The sequence below is a fragment of the Oncorhynchus keta genome, chromosome 21 (assembly GCF_023373465.1).
Source record: "Oncorhynchus keta strain PuntledgeMale-10-30-2019 chromosome 21, Oket_V2, whole genome shotgun sequence".
Taxonomy (NCBI): Eukaryota; Metazoa; Chordata; class Actinopteri; order Salmoniformes; family Salmonidae; genus Oncorhynchus; species Oncorhynchus keta.
Window position 1 is genome coordinate 17,296,880 of NC_068441.1, and position 17,259 is coordinate 17,314,138.

At 46.7% G+C, this 17,259-nt stretch overlaps 1 protein-coding gene across 14 annotated transcripts in view; it reads right to left on the minus strand.

The window, feature by feature from the left end:
• LOC118400199 (eukaryotic translation initiation factor 4 gamma 3-like) overlaps positions 1–17,259 on the minus strand; it is an 83,628-nt gene that overhangs the window by 4,915 nt on the left and 61,454 nt on the right. For 3 of the 14 annotated variants that reach the window (XM_035796804.2, XM_035796811.2, XM_035796799.2), the window contains exons 4-25: positions 16,899–16,991; positions 16,493–16,543; positions 16,253–16,285; positions 13,786–13,806; positions 11,017–11,196; positions 10,795–10,906; positions 10,470–10,576; positions 8,857–8,991; positions 7,799–7,973; positions 6,886–7,650; positions 6,493–6,581; positions 5,935–6,196; positions 5,692–5,813; positions 4,484–4,633; positions 3,972–4,136; positions 3,571–3,768; positions 3,157–3,300; positions 2,742–2,978; positions 2,143–2,247; positions 1,599–1,737; positions 1,221–1,363; positions 315–405 (exon numbers count right to left, since the gene is read on the minus strand). In XM_035796804.2, coding sequence (XP_035652697.1) covers positions 315–405; positions 1,221–1,363; positions 1,599–1,737; positions 2,143–2,247; positions 2,742–2,978; positions 3,157–3,300; positions 3,571–3,768; positions 3,972–4,136; positions 4,484–4,633; positions 5,692–5,813; positions 5,935–6,196; positions 6,493–6,581; positions 6,886–7,650; positions 7,799–7,973; positions 8,857–8,991; positions 10,470–10,576; positions 10,795–10,906; positions 11,017–11,196; positions 13,786–13,806; positions 16,253–16,285; positions 16,493–16,543; positions 16,899–16,991 — 3,517 coding nt within the window. The remainder of the gene's footprint in view (positions 1–314; positions 406–1,220; positions 1,364–1,598; positions 1,738–2,142; positions 2,248–2,741; positions 2,979–3,156; positions 3,301–3,570; positions 3,769–3,971; positions 4,137–4,483; positions 4,634–5,691; positions 5,814–5,934; positions 6,197–6,492; positions 6,582–6,885; positions 7,651–7,798; positions 7,974–8,856; positions 8,992–10,469; positions 10,577–10,794; positions 10,907–11,016; positions 11,197–13,785; positions 13,807–16,252; positions 16,286–16,492; positions 16,544–16,898; positions 16,992–17,259) is intronic. The other 11 variants (XM_035796801.2, XM_035796803.2, XM_035796810.2 and 8 more) reach the window with 11 other exon arrangements.

The following is a 17,259-nucleotide window of genomic DNA, read 5'->3' on the forward strand; positions in this document are numbered from 1 at the left end:
GTTGGACCAAACCACAAATAGCGAGTTGAAACAGCCTGTTGTCAGAGAGGAAACAGTTATTTTCCATCTATGTTGTTGTGAGTGGCAGGGGGAGGGCTTATTGTGCATAAATGGGAAGGTGCACAGTCACAGCAGAATGAGCGAAGGAGACGAGACCAAAAGACAACACGAGAACAGGATGTACAGTACAGAAGTGCTCATAAAAACGAGAAAAATAATAAACGTGATTATTGCGATACAGGCATTTGGAATATTGCGCTAAAATAAAAAAAACAATATTTTATACATCGCCCAGCCCTAATATGTCTCCTCACCGGAGTCACTGGCCTTGGCCCCTCCGCTGCTGCCCTTCATCCAGTTGAGTGAGGCTCGTGGTCCTAGTTGGATCTTCTCATCCATCTGAGGCTAAACAGGATGATAACAGACAGAAACAGTTTTCCTTCCAATACTCATATCATGTGATCTGGGCCTACAACGCTATAATGACCAACAGTCTCTGAGGAGAATGGAGAGCTGCCTAATACATCATTGGTACTGACACACAGATGTGGGTTTATAACAGCTCTGTATGGCATGGGGAGCCATGCTCAGGTATGCAAGGCTGGGTGTGCTTGTACCCCACCTATCTGGCATTTGGACCTGTATCATTTCACCACTACATTTACATTTTAGTCATTTAGCAGAAGCTCTTATCCAGAGTGACTTACAGTTTGTGCATTCATCTTTAGATAGCTAGGTGAGACAACCACATATCACAGTCATAGGAAGCACATTTATTTCCCACAAAAGGAATCCTGTGCGTGATGCGATGCCTAATGCAGTATATACATTACAACACAGTAGTTTCATCTACTATACTGAGCTGAAATAAAAATATACTATACATTTTCCATATGCACAAGGGTGGGCCTGGCTCCCCAGTGGGTGGGCCTGGCTCCCCAGTGGGTGATGTGAAATCCATAGATTAAGGCCTAATGAATTTATTTCAATTGAAAGTTGATTAAGTTGATATTTGTCCATGAAGACTTGTGCTTGTAGACCAATGAGAACATAACTCTTGTCATCCAACTTCTACAGACTTGGCCACCAAACATAAATTATTGACAGATGCCATTTTTTCATTAAAATTGAGTACACTAAAAACACCAGTGAACCTCCATGGTAAAACACCCAAACGAGTCAGTCAAAAGACGAGGTCTACAGGTGCTTTAGTGGCTGACCTTGGAGATCTTGGGGATCTTGGTGGGGTCGATTGTCCTGCTGTTCTTGGTCATGGGCACAGTGTTCCAGGTCTCGTCTCTCTGTTGCACACGCTGCTCCCTCTGCTGCTCCCTTTGCTGTTCTCTCTGCTGCTGTTGTTGCTCTGGAGGACAGAGGAAACACACACAGGAGGGATGACATGTCAACAGGTTTATTAAAGACAAATCAAATAGTGCCCCAGGTTCAAGAGAATACTGTGGGGTGAGTTGACAGATTGGATAGTAGGGGAACTTTCTGACCACTGTGGGCCACTGTAGTGTCTCCGTCTGCAGGCTATGGGGAGGGAATGCCAGTGTAGCTCTAAGCCTTAGAGGATGTAGCCCATGGGCCTGGCTGACCTGGCCTTCTCTTGGTGTCCTTGGAGAGCAGCTGCTGGTGCACCTTCCTCTGCTCCTCCTGCTCCTCAATCTTGGCCTCTTTGTGGATCTGCTCGATGGTCTTAGGGCCCTGGTCAGCTCTCCTGGACACCCAGTTGTGCTGTTGGAACGAGCAGTGTTAGACTTATGCAGGGAGTTTCCTCAGAGAGACAATCTGGTGTTTTTAATGAACTGCGTACAACACAATTAGCCTACAGTCAAGGAGCCCCAATGGCACAGCAGTATTTTGTTGATGGCTATTCATGCAGAATTTTTTATTAAATGCTCAAATTTAACTGATTACAGTCTGTTGTTTTCTTCCTTAGAATGAATTACTGGTCTGCTCAGGGAGCCCGTGTGAAGAACTAAAAATTAGAATGTTTTCTCCTATTTATTGTAATAATAATAAAAAAAAAGAACCCTCACTGGTGGGCTGAGCTGCACAGACAGCACACAACCACAAGGCTCGAGTATGCACACACACACACACACACACACACACACACACACACACACACACACGTACCAATCGGAGGTCTATCACGTCCTGCAGCATAAACCGTATCCGAGACGATGTCTTCCGCTCCTTAACTATTTTCTCCATCTGGTTGAAATACTGATCCATGCGAGGCTATGACAAGAAAGAGAGAGATGAAGGGTCATTGCAAAGTGACGTATGAATACAAAAATCTCACTTTTCACTCCAGTGGACAGCCAGACACTCATGTCATTTCATTCCACTCCATTTTACAATTCAGTGTGATATAGTATTGCCTCAAAGTAAACTGAGCAGTTTGGGAGCAGGTACAACAAAAGCCCTTTTTCTTAGCCTATAAAACACAGACTACTAAATGTGATTTCCTGTCTCAGTGTTAATCATGCCAGATATACACCATTACAGTATTTGTAAATATGAGGACCACAGATACGTAAAACTCTGGTAGAGCCAAAAGAGGATGTACACTGGTACGTGTGTAGGAGTCTTTCCTTTGGCCAGCAGCAGGTTAAAACAGGTCAGACAACAGCAGGCGTGAGGGAGCAGTGAGATGTCTCCTCACCCATGTCCTCCCAGGCCTCCTCATACGACCATCTGGAAGTCATTTAAGCTCCCTCCCCATTGCTCACCTTGGCCTTCTCAAAGTCCAGGTCCTTGCCGATGGTGGTGAGCAGCCTGCAAAGGCACTCCAGCGATTCCTCGTCATGGTTCTTCAGCAGCTTGACCACACAGTCGTGCATGATGGCCTCTGTCAGCATCTTGAGCTTGAACAGCTCCCCGATGAACTTGATGTTCCCTATGGAGCGCCGGCGGGCCTTGTCCTTGGCCTCCTCCAGCTCTAACCGTAGTCTCTCTTGATCACTGGACTAGAAAGGAAATGGAGAGCAGATTGTCAGAACTAAGTAACTAGCAACAGCTAACAATGAGCCCCCACTAACTCTTCACAATACATCAGTCCCATACAATTCTCTGCTCTGTATTCCCCTACTACAAGGTGACAGACAGATTAGTGATCTGAGCAGTGTGTGTGTGGGGTTTAGGTACCTGTGCAGAGTCAAGTTCCTTCTGTTTCCTTTCAAACACCACATCATCCACCTTGTCCCGCTCAAACTCCTTCTGACAACGGTTGAGCAGCAGTTTGCGGAAGTTCACTGTGGTTCCGGGTTTGTCCGTCATGGGCACTTTGAGCTGGAGAATAACAGAGGTAACAAGCTATTTAGTTAGAGGTACAGAGATATAGGGGAAAGAGGAGAGTAAAGAAAAACTGAGAATTGAATGGAAGATGAGGTCTAGAAAGAGTGAAAGGGGGGCAGGAAAATATACCTTTAGGGACATTTGCTGAATGTTTATGGGGCTTAAGAGGACCCATGTACAGTTTATATTTTGATGTTGACTAGCAGCATTCAGAGGAACCACAGATAATCATGTCCGAACAATAGTGAGCTGAGCTTAACATACCGTGGTGAGGCAGCGACACATGTTCCCGTAGGCCACAGAGAAGCCGGGCTCGTCGATGGCCTTCTCAAAGACCAGGTCGATGACGCCCTTGAGGCGCTCCTCCGTGTCGATGGTGAGGTCTGTCACCTGCTTCATCAGCTGGTTGAACATCTGAGGTGTCAGTTTGTTGAGGATACTGCGCACCTTCCGGAAGAGCTCCTGGCACAGCAACAACATCCTCATCATTTATTGATGTGAGAATTCACTCACTTCATTTGATCTTCGGTCTCTTGACAACTCCTTGGTCACAATATGTCTTTCCTGTGTGGAGTCACTGCTGAAAAAACTCAACATCTTGTCCATTTTTGATTTCACTGTGTGGGTGTGTCTGGGTGTCAGATGAAAGGTTTGGCTCCTCCTACCTGTGTTATAATGACCTCAGGGTCATCTGATGGCCCCGCCCTCTTCATGCCAGGTTTCCAGGCATTCTCAGCCTTCTTCAGCTGCACCTCTTCATTCGCTGACACGTTCAGGATAATCTTCCTGGGCGGGGGCCGCCGGGCACCCCCCCCCATGTTCATCATCTGCTGGAGGAGACAGAACAACATGTCACTTCTACAGCTCACCACCAACACCAAACACATCGCCAAGACTTGTGTGCTGAAGTCTAATTCACAACTTTCCTTGAATGAGTATGACTTTGGGAAATGAGTCATCCCTAGTAAACAAACAAGATGCAAATCATTCCCCATTTATCTCACTATGATACCAGTAATATTCTGTGAGTGTGTGTGCGAATTAATATTCTGTGAGTGTGTGTGCGAGCGAGAGCCAGAGAGAGAGCGTGAGTCCGTGAGCAAGAGAGAAGTAACAAAAAGAAGAGACATTACTTGAGAAAGAGATTGGTGTTTGTGTCGGGAGGGGTAGTAATTACGTGAGCCTGGGAGTGAGTGTGACTCACTGCAGCTCCGCCGCGTCCTCCACTCATCTGTCTGCCAAAGTCAGCAAAGGCCGGTGTGAAGTCAGGGCCTCGGGAGATCACCCTGGATTCTACCGCCCGGGTTGGCAGCTTGTTTTGGTTTATCTGCAGAGAAACACAGGGAGAGAGAGTGATGGACAGTGAAACAGCTGACCAGCAGGGGGAGCAGTGATCCGTTAACACTGTGGGCCTAGCCATATGGGGAGAGCTGTGGCCTGGTCCAGAAACAACACCCTACTAGACCTGATTCCCTAAGCACTTGTGGAGATCTGAAAGGACGATAGGTATAATCAATATGTTTTACCAAGCCATTCAGAGGGTAAGGTAGGGGGGTACTACCATATAGCGTAGATCTATCACCTCCTTTCAGATCTACATGAAGTGCCTGAGGTATGGGCCGGAATCGGGCCTACCACTGGGGCGAAAGAGACAGGTCAGACCCAGCTCCTTTCAGGTTCATCCCACTGTTGTTCACTGAGAGGTGGTGGATTCCCAATCCTAGTCTTAGTTCGCCACTGTGTATGCTGTTTTATGTGTATCAGATATGCATTTGATAAATTCTGTTTAACTAATTTTGTGACTGGCGCAGAGAGTGAAGTCAGAACCACATGTGGAAGGAGGACTGAAGGGAACATTGTGAGGGAAGGGGGATAACAACTCCAGCGCTCTCAGCTGTCGTTGACTTCCCTTAGTGCTCTCCTCCAGTGAACATTTTCTCAGGGAGAAAAATATGACTCCCAGGGACTGTACATCAATCGCTGCCAGTCTATTGCTCCTTTTCTGGGGCTGAATTATCAACACTGCCAAGTGTGACATAATAGCTATGTGATTTTAATCAAAACAGGATGTCTATGGGCAAGCTGCTATTGGCTCGGTCAGAGTGCAGCAGAGGGAGATGAACTTACCAGAAGCATATCAATTCATAATGAATAGCTACATTTTTTTTTTTAAATGACAGTGGGCCATGTGTTTACTAAAGGCTACTCACACTGTTTGCTCCATACAAATAATCCCTTCGCTTGAGAGCTTTTATCAAAAGCAACTTACATCTTACACTATCCATTTATAGTCCTGAATATTTATTGTGGGGTTTAGGGCCTTGCTCACAGCTAACTCATTCTGACCACTATGTTGAAGCTCTGCTCAGCCCACTCTTCACACACCTTGTCCAGCACAACGTCACTGATCTGAGGCAGCCCGTCTGGCTTCTGTGTACAGGCAGCCATGAACTGAAAGCCCAGCAGGAAGTCCCGTTTGTATTGACGCTTCCCATTAGTCTCCAGATCTGAGGAAACAACAAGAGAGGTGAGGAAAACAGCCCTGCTCATTTCATACTGTGCAAAGGTTGTATGACTGTTGAGTGAAAACTAAGCGAGAGACACTAATGAATAATAACCACCCCCTACCTTCCTGGAAGAGGTCTGGGGGGGCTCCTGTGGAGCCCTCATTGTCCCCAGGGGTGGCCCCGCTGTCACTGCTCTCAGTCTCCGAGGTGTGTCCTGCTCCGTTCCTCATGGGCTCAGCCTCCCCGTTTTCCTCAGGGGCTGGGGGCATCTCCTCTGCCTCCAGGGCTGAGGGAGCTGCTGAGGGTAGGGGTGAGGTGCTGCAGCTCCTGGCGGGTGGCAGGGCCTGGTCTCCAGCAGCCTCTTCCAAAGGCTTGAGCTCCTCCTGGGGGAGGGAGGGGAAGCAGAGGGGGTTAGATAGAGGGACAGAGCTGCCTTCAAAGAGTCGGCTGGGAACACTGATCATGATGGATAACTCCTTGCCAACGTACTCTGACGATAACACCACTTTAAGTCATTCATGTCTGTGTTGCACCGCCACACATGTGGAAACATTTTCCATTTGAACTATTCCCCATATAATCTCTCTCCCTTTTCTCCGTCTACTCTGTTTATGCTTCCCCCCTCCATCTCCTCCTCCTGTTCCCCCGCAGTGAGTGAATAAGAAGGGTTGTTGCTTACCTCAGTCTCCCTCTGTTGGGCATCTCCAACAGGACTCTTTTCATTTGGTTTCTTCCAGGTCTTTGGTGCATCAGGAGCAGCCTGATATCCTGCAGTGAAAACAATAGCAAAGACATTTTAAAGTCGGCAATAGGCTAACGATTTACCCAAAATTGCACCCACTAAAAATCTATGACTAGATACTTTTACTAGCGGAAAATAGTGGCCTTCCTCTCAGAATAATCATGAACTAAAGCTGTTGAGCTCAGCACTGATCCTGTTTGAAACAGATTCTATAACAGTGGACAGTCTTAGTTGTGTCCAGCAGCAACATTTAACAGTTTATATATAGTATACACGCAGGCATCCATGTGACATTCCCACGGTCATCTGTACCCATGGTTATGTACATACCTGTAGTGGGACTCTTTCTGGAGAGGGCTTGTAGCTGTGGTTCAGGCTTGTTGTCTGGTGTTATGAATGCCTCTGTCCCTGCTTTGAGAGGGACGTCTTTAGTGTCGGCGGGCTTGCTGGCCTCCGCTGTGGCCTGCACTAGTGGTGGAAGGCCAGGGGGAGGTGCTGGAAAAGCAGGCGCAGGTTTGGAGGTCAGAGTGACTGGCACTACAGTGATGGGTGCGATAGAGTCCGTGACAGCAGGGGGGATCTCTGCTCTCACCTCACTGGGCACAGCCTCACTACAGTCTTCTCTGAAGGCCGGGGTTGAAGCCTGGGGCTGGGGTGGGGAGGGATCTAGGGGGGAGGGCTCCTGGGCCTGGGTGTCCAGCTCAGCCCCAGTGTCAGCATGGCCATTCAAAGCTTTTGGGGTTAGGGTGGGGGAAGCAGCCAGGGTGTGTGGGGCTTCTGGAAGAGGCTCCACTGTGTTTGGGGTCTGGGAATGAGTTGTGGGAGGCAGGGTCTTGGGCTCAGCTGCAGAGGGAGTGGGAGTAGCAGGCTCCACTGCAGAGGGCTGCTCAATGGGGTTGGGGCTGGCAACAGGACGAGGGGCAGGGATGGGTGCCACCATCACTGGGGCAGGAGAGGGAAGCTCTTTTTCTACAGGGGGAGATGGGGCAGTTACAGGTGCACTGGCCTCTCGCCACGCCATAGAAGGTTCTGGTTGTCCAATCCCGGGAGAGGAAGGCTTCCGGATAACCGGCTCCAATTTTGGCTTATCATATACTGGAAAAGCGAAGAGATAACACTGACATTAAACACAAAAGAGAAAATTATTTGTGCTATCTCTTTACTGAGTCAACGTCTTGCTCAGGGCTCTGCTCTCAGAGCAGAGATGTATATTGCCTGGAGGGTGGAGGGGTGAGGGTCAGACCTGGCCCTGGTTTGCTGTCTGCAGCCCCAGGCGTGGGCTGCTGCTGCTTGGGGGGCTCCAGGCTGTAGGCTGGGTGGGCCTGGCCTTGGCCCTGCTCCGGAGTCTGGCTGCCGCTCGGCTGCTGCTGCGATTTGAGGTAGAAAATGTGAGGATAATGAGGGTGCGGCCATAAAAACTAGCAACATGGAAAGACAGCCAAATAAGCACAAACAAGCACAAAAATAGAATTAAGCGGAAACAAGGAAATCAGTGGGTATGGTTAGAAATATTGGCAACGTAAAAGACAGGGGAAGACAAGGAGAGACAGCAACCAAGGAAAGCAGGCAAAAAGGGGAAAGGAGAAGAGCGCAAGAGTAGGAGAGAATGACAGGGAATGGAGGCACGTAAGGTAAAACAAAGCAAAAAAAAGGGGAGTGTAAAAAGGACAAAAGACAGAAAGAGAGGAAAGACACACTGTTAACGTCCAAGGAGAGGACAAGAAGGAAGTGTCACAACAAAAGACTTCCCTCCACAAAATCCAGAACAAGAACTGTCATTTAAGATGATTGCCCCTTTCTATTAGAATGCATTCAGCAATGACTCCTTTTTTAAAAATAAATAAGAACATCTTATTTCTGGATTCTTCATGGAGGGACAGAAAGCAGAAAAGACATGTTCCATAAGAACATTTACCGTACCAGAAGAGAGGGAGGAGATACACTGATACATGTAGATAGGTACTAGTAGGTATAGATGTGTAAGCCATAGATCTGTGTCCAAGATTAACATGATAACCAACTATGACCAATGAAATACAGTGTGTTTAGGTCACTGTTGTAAAATAGCCATGGTTTCCTGTTACTCCAATTGAATAGCAAAGATTGTGAACCTAAGGCCAGGTAAGTGTGCTTTGTTTGTCCTATGCACAGGTTTTACACAGCCATGAATGAGAGGCTAATAGCTCAGCTCAGTTCAGTGGGTCAGTGGCACACCATGGCACCCTTTGTGTGTTTGTTTGTAAGTGAGTGAGAGAGCATTAAGCCTAAGAGCAGGAAGCATGAGAGTAGATGTGTACTTACCTGCGGAGGGGTGGGGGTGGAGGAGGGTCGTCCGACAGGGGGAGTTGGATTCCGGCTCCCTGTGCCCCCTGCCATGATCTCCTCTGTGATGTCCCTGCCTCCCTGATTGGGGTCACGGATACGGATCTGGGAGGACAATGACACAAAAGGAACGCCGTCTCACTAAAGCACCAGTGTCTCAGAGCAACCCTCCCCTAGCCATTTAAAACAGTGGAGCGCGTAATGTACAGGAGTACTGACTGAGTCTAAAGAAGCATTAATACATCTGTGACCAAACGTTTCAGACATTCTTATTAATCTTGTGCAAATGGAGAGAAAAAGCTTAACACTTGACTTTTTACAATATCTCATATTTCAGTTAAGGCATTTAAAAGGGTTTCTGAAAAGATAATGTATTTTCATGTGGGTCTTCAAACTGAACAGCAAAATATACCCCCCCGACTCCGGATTGAAGCCATTTTCCCCCTCATTCATCGCCAGTCAGCCTGTGCAGATGATGGCACATCAAACTACAGTTAACTGCCAAAATAAAGAAAACACCAACAAAAGTGTCTTAACAGCCACCAGAACAGCTTCAATGCACCTTGGCATAGATTCTACAAGTGTCGGGAACTCTATTGGAGGGATGCAGCACCATCCCAGATTGGTGAAGTGCTGTAGAGACCGTTGTCCTTCTGGCAGGTTCCTTCATCTCAGCCAATGAACTCTATAGTTCTGTCAGAGTGGTCATTGGGTTCTTGGTCACCTCCCTGATCAAGGTCCTTCTTGCCAGGTTGCTCAGATTGGTCGGACGGCCAGCTCTCGAATATGGGTAGTTACATTTTTTGTTAATTTCCCAATGATTGAGACCACTGTGCTCTTGGAAACTTTCAACACTCTCAAAATTGTTTAACACCCTTCCCAAGATATGCCTCATGTCAATTCTCTCTCCCAGATCTACGAACAGATCCTTGGACTTCAATGGTATAGTTTCGGCTCTGATGCACTTTCAACTGTGGCACCTTATATAGACAGGTGGGTCCAGCTTTCTGGTGTTAAAGAGCTAGATTAAGGCCTGGCATACATTAAGGCTAGGGCTCCCGAGTGGCGCAGCAGTCGAAGGCACTGCAACTTAGTGCTAAAGACGTCACTACAGTCCCTGGTTCAAATCCAGGCTGAATCACATCCGGCCGTGATTGGGAGTCCCATAGGGAGGCGCACAATTGGCCCAGCGTCGTCCGGGTTTGGCCGTGGTAGGCCCTCACTGTAAATAAGAATGTTCTTAATTGACTTGCCTAGTTAAATAAAACAATTCAAACAAACCCTGCTTCTACACAGAAAAACTCTACTGGCAACCTAGATCTAAATGAAACCATGTCATCCCTCATATACCTTCTCTGTAAAATAAATATTCTGTTTCAAAATGCAAGTTAAAGGGGCTCATGGATCCAGACACGTCTCTTCATCAGGGATCATTTCTCATATCCTCTCACAGTATGCATGTGGAAACAGAAGATCTGGTGCCTAACTGAGCACAGATAGCCTACGCTAGTGTGTATCCGTATGTGTAATGCTTACATACATAGGGAGCGTGTGATGTCTGTGTTGAGATGGCAGCTTGCTGAGATACTCACTGGTTTCTTCTCACGCTTGGCTGGTGGAGGTTGCTGCGGTGTAGGCACTATGATGGGGGGTGAGGGGGGGTACACCTGCTGTCCTGGATAGAATTGAGGTCCGGGAGCTGAGTCAGGAAGGAGTAAGAAAAGCTGAGTATAGTGTGTGTCACTCTCTGTGTGTGTGTAGCTGAGGAACAAACTGAGTTGATGGGGTCTGTACAAGAAGATACTTGCGCTAGAAAGGACAGATGTGTGCTTTGTGGAAGGAGAAAGCTATTTTAAATCAGACTGGTGGGGTTAGAAGGGGTGTGTGTGTGTGTGTGTGTGTTTGGCGGAGACTCACCATACTGAGCAGGGTACTCCCCTGGCCCAGGGCCAGGATAGAAGGTGCCAGACCCCGGCGGCTGCACTGAAAACGGCTGGGGCGGCCCCACATAGGGCGTACTGTGGCGATACTGTAGAGGGAGAAATGGAGGGCATAGAAGAAAGGGTTAAAAGCTGCGTGGGGGAAGTGGTAGAGGAATGCCTGCTGGAGAGCAGCAGCAGCCTGGTCAGTCAGTCCCACCTGTGGGATGTAGTACTGGGCAGCCTGTGGGGAGGGGAAGGGCATGGGGGCCATCATCATCATGGTGGGCTGGTTGGGGGGGTATACCGCCGCTGTGGGGTTCTGAGAGCCGGGCCGCAGAGATGAAGTGTTGGTGGGGATGGTTGGCCGCGCTGTCTGCATCTGAGCCCTCTGGAAAAACTGAGGCGAGACACACACACACACACACACACACACACACACACACACACACACACACACACACACACACACAACACACACCACACACACACAGACCGATATTACATGTGAGAGAACTTAGTCCCAGAGAAGCAAGAGAGGATCCACAACTTTCCCAACAGCAGTCTAATCTCTTCATGCGTGTCCTGTGCAGTCTCATTTCAGCTTTGTGGACGCAGGAGCTCAGAGAGATGAAGCCAAGGAGACAGAGAGCATTATCTCAGAAGACCAGGTGGATGGCACTTCGACTCCATTGCGCTCAAACAGCACACATTTCCCCAAGCAGCATAAACAAACCCACTGGACACGGGCCTGCAGGGTGAATCCTGACTCCTCCAGCTGGGTTCCCTCTGCCCTCATCAGAGAGAGATCAAGGTTGTGGAAGGTCTCAGAACACAGCGGTCTACCAGCAGCCTCCGCCACCCAACCTGCTGTGCTGTTACAACAGGGCTTAGAGAGCACGGTTCCATGCTGCCAGAGTCAACCACCAACCAGCGCACAGCAACACCCTGTACCTACCACACATGCTGTTACACGCCACACAAGCTGACTTTATATGCAACCACATTAGTTTACAATGCAGTGTCCACAACTTTCAAATTTGTAAAGTGCTCATGTTTATGCTATATAGTAGTGGTTCCCAAACTATGGGTCACGAGTAATTGTGTCTCCCTCTGCCATATGGACACAATGTATCATATACAGAAAGCAACTGGCAGCAAAAAATATCCAAAGACATACTGCAGCAACTCCGATTGTAAAATACATCAAACCACATCGACTGCGTGCACGCCTGTTCGCAAACTGTGTGGAGATATGGGATCAGAGCATGACAATTTGCTATTTCACACCGAGGCCTGGTGGTTATCAACGGGGAGAATATTGGAAAGATTTTTCTAAATGAGAAACGAACTGGATATAAAAAAAAGACGGAAAGAAAAGACGACTTTCTTTGTGATAAAAAGAAAATGATGTCTCCTTGCCGATGTAACAGACATAGGCTATTTTGAAAACTGAATGCAAGCATGCAGGGGAAATACAAAAACGTACTACAGATGTGTATTCAGAGGAAATATGTCTTATACATAAGTGAAACCATGCCCCCTTTCCTTGGCTGTGGAAGTTTCTAACAGACAACAGCAGAAGTGAGTGTCCCACAGGAGTGGCGACTGCTCACCTCCAACGCTTTGAAGAGCACTATGGGACCTATATCCCGAACTTGGACATGACGTTTGACTGGGTGTAAAATCCGTTTGACTGTGATCCTGGCTCAGTTGGCATGCCAGCAAGTGAAATCACAGCTGATTGAGCTGTCATGTGACTGAATACTGCAGACAATGCATTCACAGGACATTACGGAGGAGTTTGGGTTCTCAAAGGGAATACCTTGCCATTTCCCCCAGAGCATTAAAACGCATGGTACCCTTCGCCAGCTCATATCTGTGTGAAGCTGGATTCTGTGATCTCGTCTGAATTAAAATCAAATATTGATCCAGGACAGGACAGCAGATATGAGGTGCGTACTGTCGACCACGTACCCTGACTTTGAGAAGCTCCGACGTGACATGCATCAAGCACACCCATCTCATTAGTGGTGGTGAAATAAGAGAATCAGAAATGATGTCAGACTGATTTGCAATTGACTGCCATAGCCAGCCCCCGCCCCCCATTTTTATTTTATTTAAAAAAAATTAACAGCCCTTGTTAATTTCAACAACAAAATATTTACATGGTTGGGGTCATGAGAATTTTCAAATTGGATCATGGGCCAAAAAGTTTGGCAACTCTTGCTACATAACTGGGGCCACAATGTATTATAGGGCTGTTCTGTTAAATGAGGTGAGGTTTTATTTACAATGTGGAAACAGAGCTCTTCTTCATGCGTCATAAAACACAGAATCATAAAAAATGTTCTCATGACTGCAGAAGTTATGTTTGCAGGAAACTAAATATCACAATCAATGGGGTGCTCAGTGCTGCCAAGCTTTTTTCTGGGGAGCTCATAAAATGTTATGCAGCAATCAATGTACTCCAAGCAAGATGAAAGACTCCACACAACAGCTGTGGCCTACATCCTAATGACTAGAGATCAAGGTTACCACAAGCAGTTGACTCGGGTTCAATAATTCTTCAGCGATCAGATACCCTGAAGTATACACAATCTTTATTTAAACTGCGGTTCATTTCATAAAAATGAAAAACACTTTTGGTGAGAAGAAGTTAACAGTTCTAATATTCTGCATGCTGTTCATCCAAACTAAGCAAACATGGGAGATTAAGAATGGTGAAGAAGAATGAAGGGAAATGATTGAATGATTACAAAAAGACGTAGGTTAAAAAGAGAGAAAAGGAGTGAGTGTGGTGTTCAGGCAGTATTATATTGTTATGTTGGAGGGAGAGAGAGGTTTTCTACTGAGCATACTTTAGTTAAGATGATGGCCACTGGAGGGCTCTGGGGTTAGAGGTTAAAGGTAAGGGGTTAGGATCGGTAGGTAGGGGTGTTCCTCATGCCATGCATCTGCAGAGAGTTCTGACAAGAGTCATTATTACCTGGATGGGCCTGAATCCTCCCTTGAGTATTGAAGCAGGAAAGAGAGAAAAGCCAAATGGGAGACTGCACTGATGAGTGTGGAGCCCAACACGAACACAGTGAGCGGGCAATCATTCACAACACACTCTGGTTGGGCGATATTTGGGGAGACCTCTCCTACGATATGCTACTCCAAATATCGCAATATTCAATATAGTTTTGTGCAGTTAATGACTAGATAATTCTAGACTATGCAATTGTTGTGCTTATTTAGATATTATAGTCGCAGTGTAATTAAATAACCTTATTATGGTGAAACTTCATTTTCAACTGCTCCGTTTTGATTTGTAAAGTTCACATAGAGTATTGTCTTGCACCTCACAACATATCGTCTTGCACGTCACAATATCGTCAATATCAAATATCACGATATTTGATTTATATAATTGGCCCAACCCTTACACACACACACACACACACACACACACACACACACACACACACACACACACACACACACACACACACACACACACGTGTATATATCATAAGGCTTTCCGCCTGTCACAATATTGTGCAGCCTGTGGGCCCTTTTGCAGGTTGAGCTGTTCTCAGTCCCAGCATGGTGCCGGCTGTATTCCCACAGAGGTGACTTAGCAACACAGACAGAGTGTGGAGGGCTGTGAGGGAGTTATGTGACATCACAGAGCTCTGTCTATCTAGCTGCTACCATTCACCAAGGACTAAACTCAGCCAGGCTCACTGGTGGTGTCATCACAGTGGTATTCCCAACACCTCGGGGTACAGACAGAGGGCGGGAGTCTGAGTCAGTCCTGATTGGAACGCTCTTCTCTTCCCTTTCACTTTGCTTTGCTCTGGCAACATGCACGGTAGAATAACTAAGACTTTGCTCCACTTTGGCAGTCAGACATGAGCTTGTTGTTAGTATCAGGGAACACCAACAATGCTAGCTCTGCTCATTTCAAACAGAGTATAAAGTTATGGAATCAACTGCTTAAGTTAAATCTTAACTCAAAATGTTAATATGATGCTTATATCTGGCTGACATTTGAACTCTTACTGGAAACCTGCTGCTCACAGGTTTCTGCTGCTGCTCAACCTGCTGCTCAACTGCTCACAGTAAACACGCTCAAAAACAAAAAACAAATTATTTTTTTATGTCTACACTGGACGTAGAGGCTACAACTAACATTGTCAAATCAAAAAACAACTGTATCCTTTGTCTGACCTCTTGGTTTGCAGCCCTAAACAGTGAAAGACTGAAGTTGCTTTCGCAATGAGAAATCAAGATAACACGGAGAGGTTGGCTGACGTCAGCAGGCTGAATAAAGAGAGGTTTTCGGCAGATGAATGAATTTCCAGATCACTATGTTGCGCTCATTGTGCGGGGGCGATTGCAACTTATGTCAGAGACGAGGCTCATTTTCTCTGGATGTATAATAGCCCTTTTGTTCTGCTTCATCTGCTTTCCAACTCCACTTCCGTGGCGGCACAAGAGAGGCCAGCACCAGGACAGAGCAGAGGCCGTATGTGACAGTGCATGTACTGTGTACTCTGTGCCAGTAAACAGTTCAAATTCGGACACACTGAGTCTGACTGACCTAGGAGGCTGCCTATTAATAGTCTGTCAAAATGGTCAACACAGAATCATCCAGAAAGATGTTGGACAACAAGTTATGGATGGGGTGGGGTGGGGGTTGCCTGTCTGCCTGTGTGACCCAGTGTCTTCAAAGGGCATCTGATTCTCATTACGACAGAGAAATAAACAATTTCAACTGGGAGGCGCTGGGGGATTCTCGTCTCTGTGGCCAGGCTCATCTCAGCAGTCACAGAGTTATGTTCAATCACACACAATCAAAACCACAAACAATTCAAACAAAACAACATGCAATTATATTTATACAAAACAATTGTTCATCAGATAATCTAAAACACAAATTGACTCGGAATAACCCTTTCAAAAAGGAGAAGCATCGAGAACATTGTGTATGCCAAAGTCCGATAAACATCTGAGCAACAGGGCATTAGATGTTCCTAAAATGTTGGAGCAGTGCCATCAGCACCACACTTGTTAACACCAAGTCTGACCAACAGTTTGACAAGCAAGTCCACAACAATGCAACATGAGAAGAGAGTCATCACTATAGTATGGTAAACATCTAGCATCGTTGTCTGACTGGCAGTCAGGCAACTGTCATCTTAGATATGCCTTTAACGACTATGTGGAAAAAATCTCAGACAATGGCTGTTGACAAACAAATCAGACTGTTGTGTGCCTGGGTGGAAAGCAGGCAGAAGTGGAGACATTCTCATTAACTTAGGGGACACATTTCTGTATAAACGGGGCCAATTTCCACTGAGAGCAGAAGCTCTTTGCCGACCAATAACAGTGGTGTGATGATGTGCACAAAGCAGCTCTAGCTGAGGGAGCAGAAGGGAGAGGACAGAGGAAATGGGGTTTAATACCTGATGGTGGGTTGGTCGAGGGCCCGTCGCAAACTGATTGGGTAGAGAGTATGAGGTCCGGCAGAAAGAGATAGGGTAGCGATGTCAAAGCAGAGAGAGGAAGAGTGAGAGAGAGAGAGATACAGAGAGACAAGATGAGCAATGAGGGGCACACTGAGGCATGGTAATACAAAACCACAGAGAGAGCAGTGGAGCTGCCACGTTGTCATGTTTACTGCCATTAGAGGAGATGATGCAGACCTGGTGGTTCCATATGACAGGGGGGCTGGGGCTGGGGCTGGGCATGGATGACTACATTGAAAGTGCAGATAGAACAGTAAAGTACTTTAAGTATATCATCTTGAAGTCATGGGCATACTGAATCCACACATTATGAATGGGTGACATTTTAACATTAGGTAACACACATTTATAACACTTAACTTGAACGGCTATCTGCAACTTTTAGATAACTCAAAGACTGGAAAGCATCACAGATGTCCAAGTGTGTACAGGACTGCCTGGCAGACACATCAGGGCTACTCATTACTGAACAATCACTACCTCCGATGACATTGTACCCCTCTAGGCCAATCAAAATGTCTGGATTTCCAAAAGCACAGCAGTCATAATACATACGCATGACACAGAGAAAGCGGGCACTTACCGGGCGACTCTGTGGCTGTGCATTCATTTGCTGGGTCTGAGGAGAATACACTAGAGGTGTGGAGCCAGCATTCTGTCCAGTGGTGTATGGAGACTGTCATAGGGGGCGGGACAGTGGCGTGAACGGAGGAGAGAGAGGGATAGAGAGGGGGATGTATGAAGGACAGAGAGAAAGGGGAGATAAACGGAAATGGTGGTTAACAACAAGTTGAGGAGAGATTTGATGAATTACAGCGGTTTGAACATCTTACCTGGGTCAAAATCATTTAGACCAACCAAATTGTTGCTCTCCTCACCAATTAAGAAATGGACAGCGTGTGTGTTAGCATGGTAATCTAATGTAGTAGTTTAGTGAAACACCA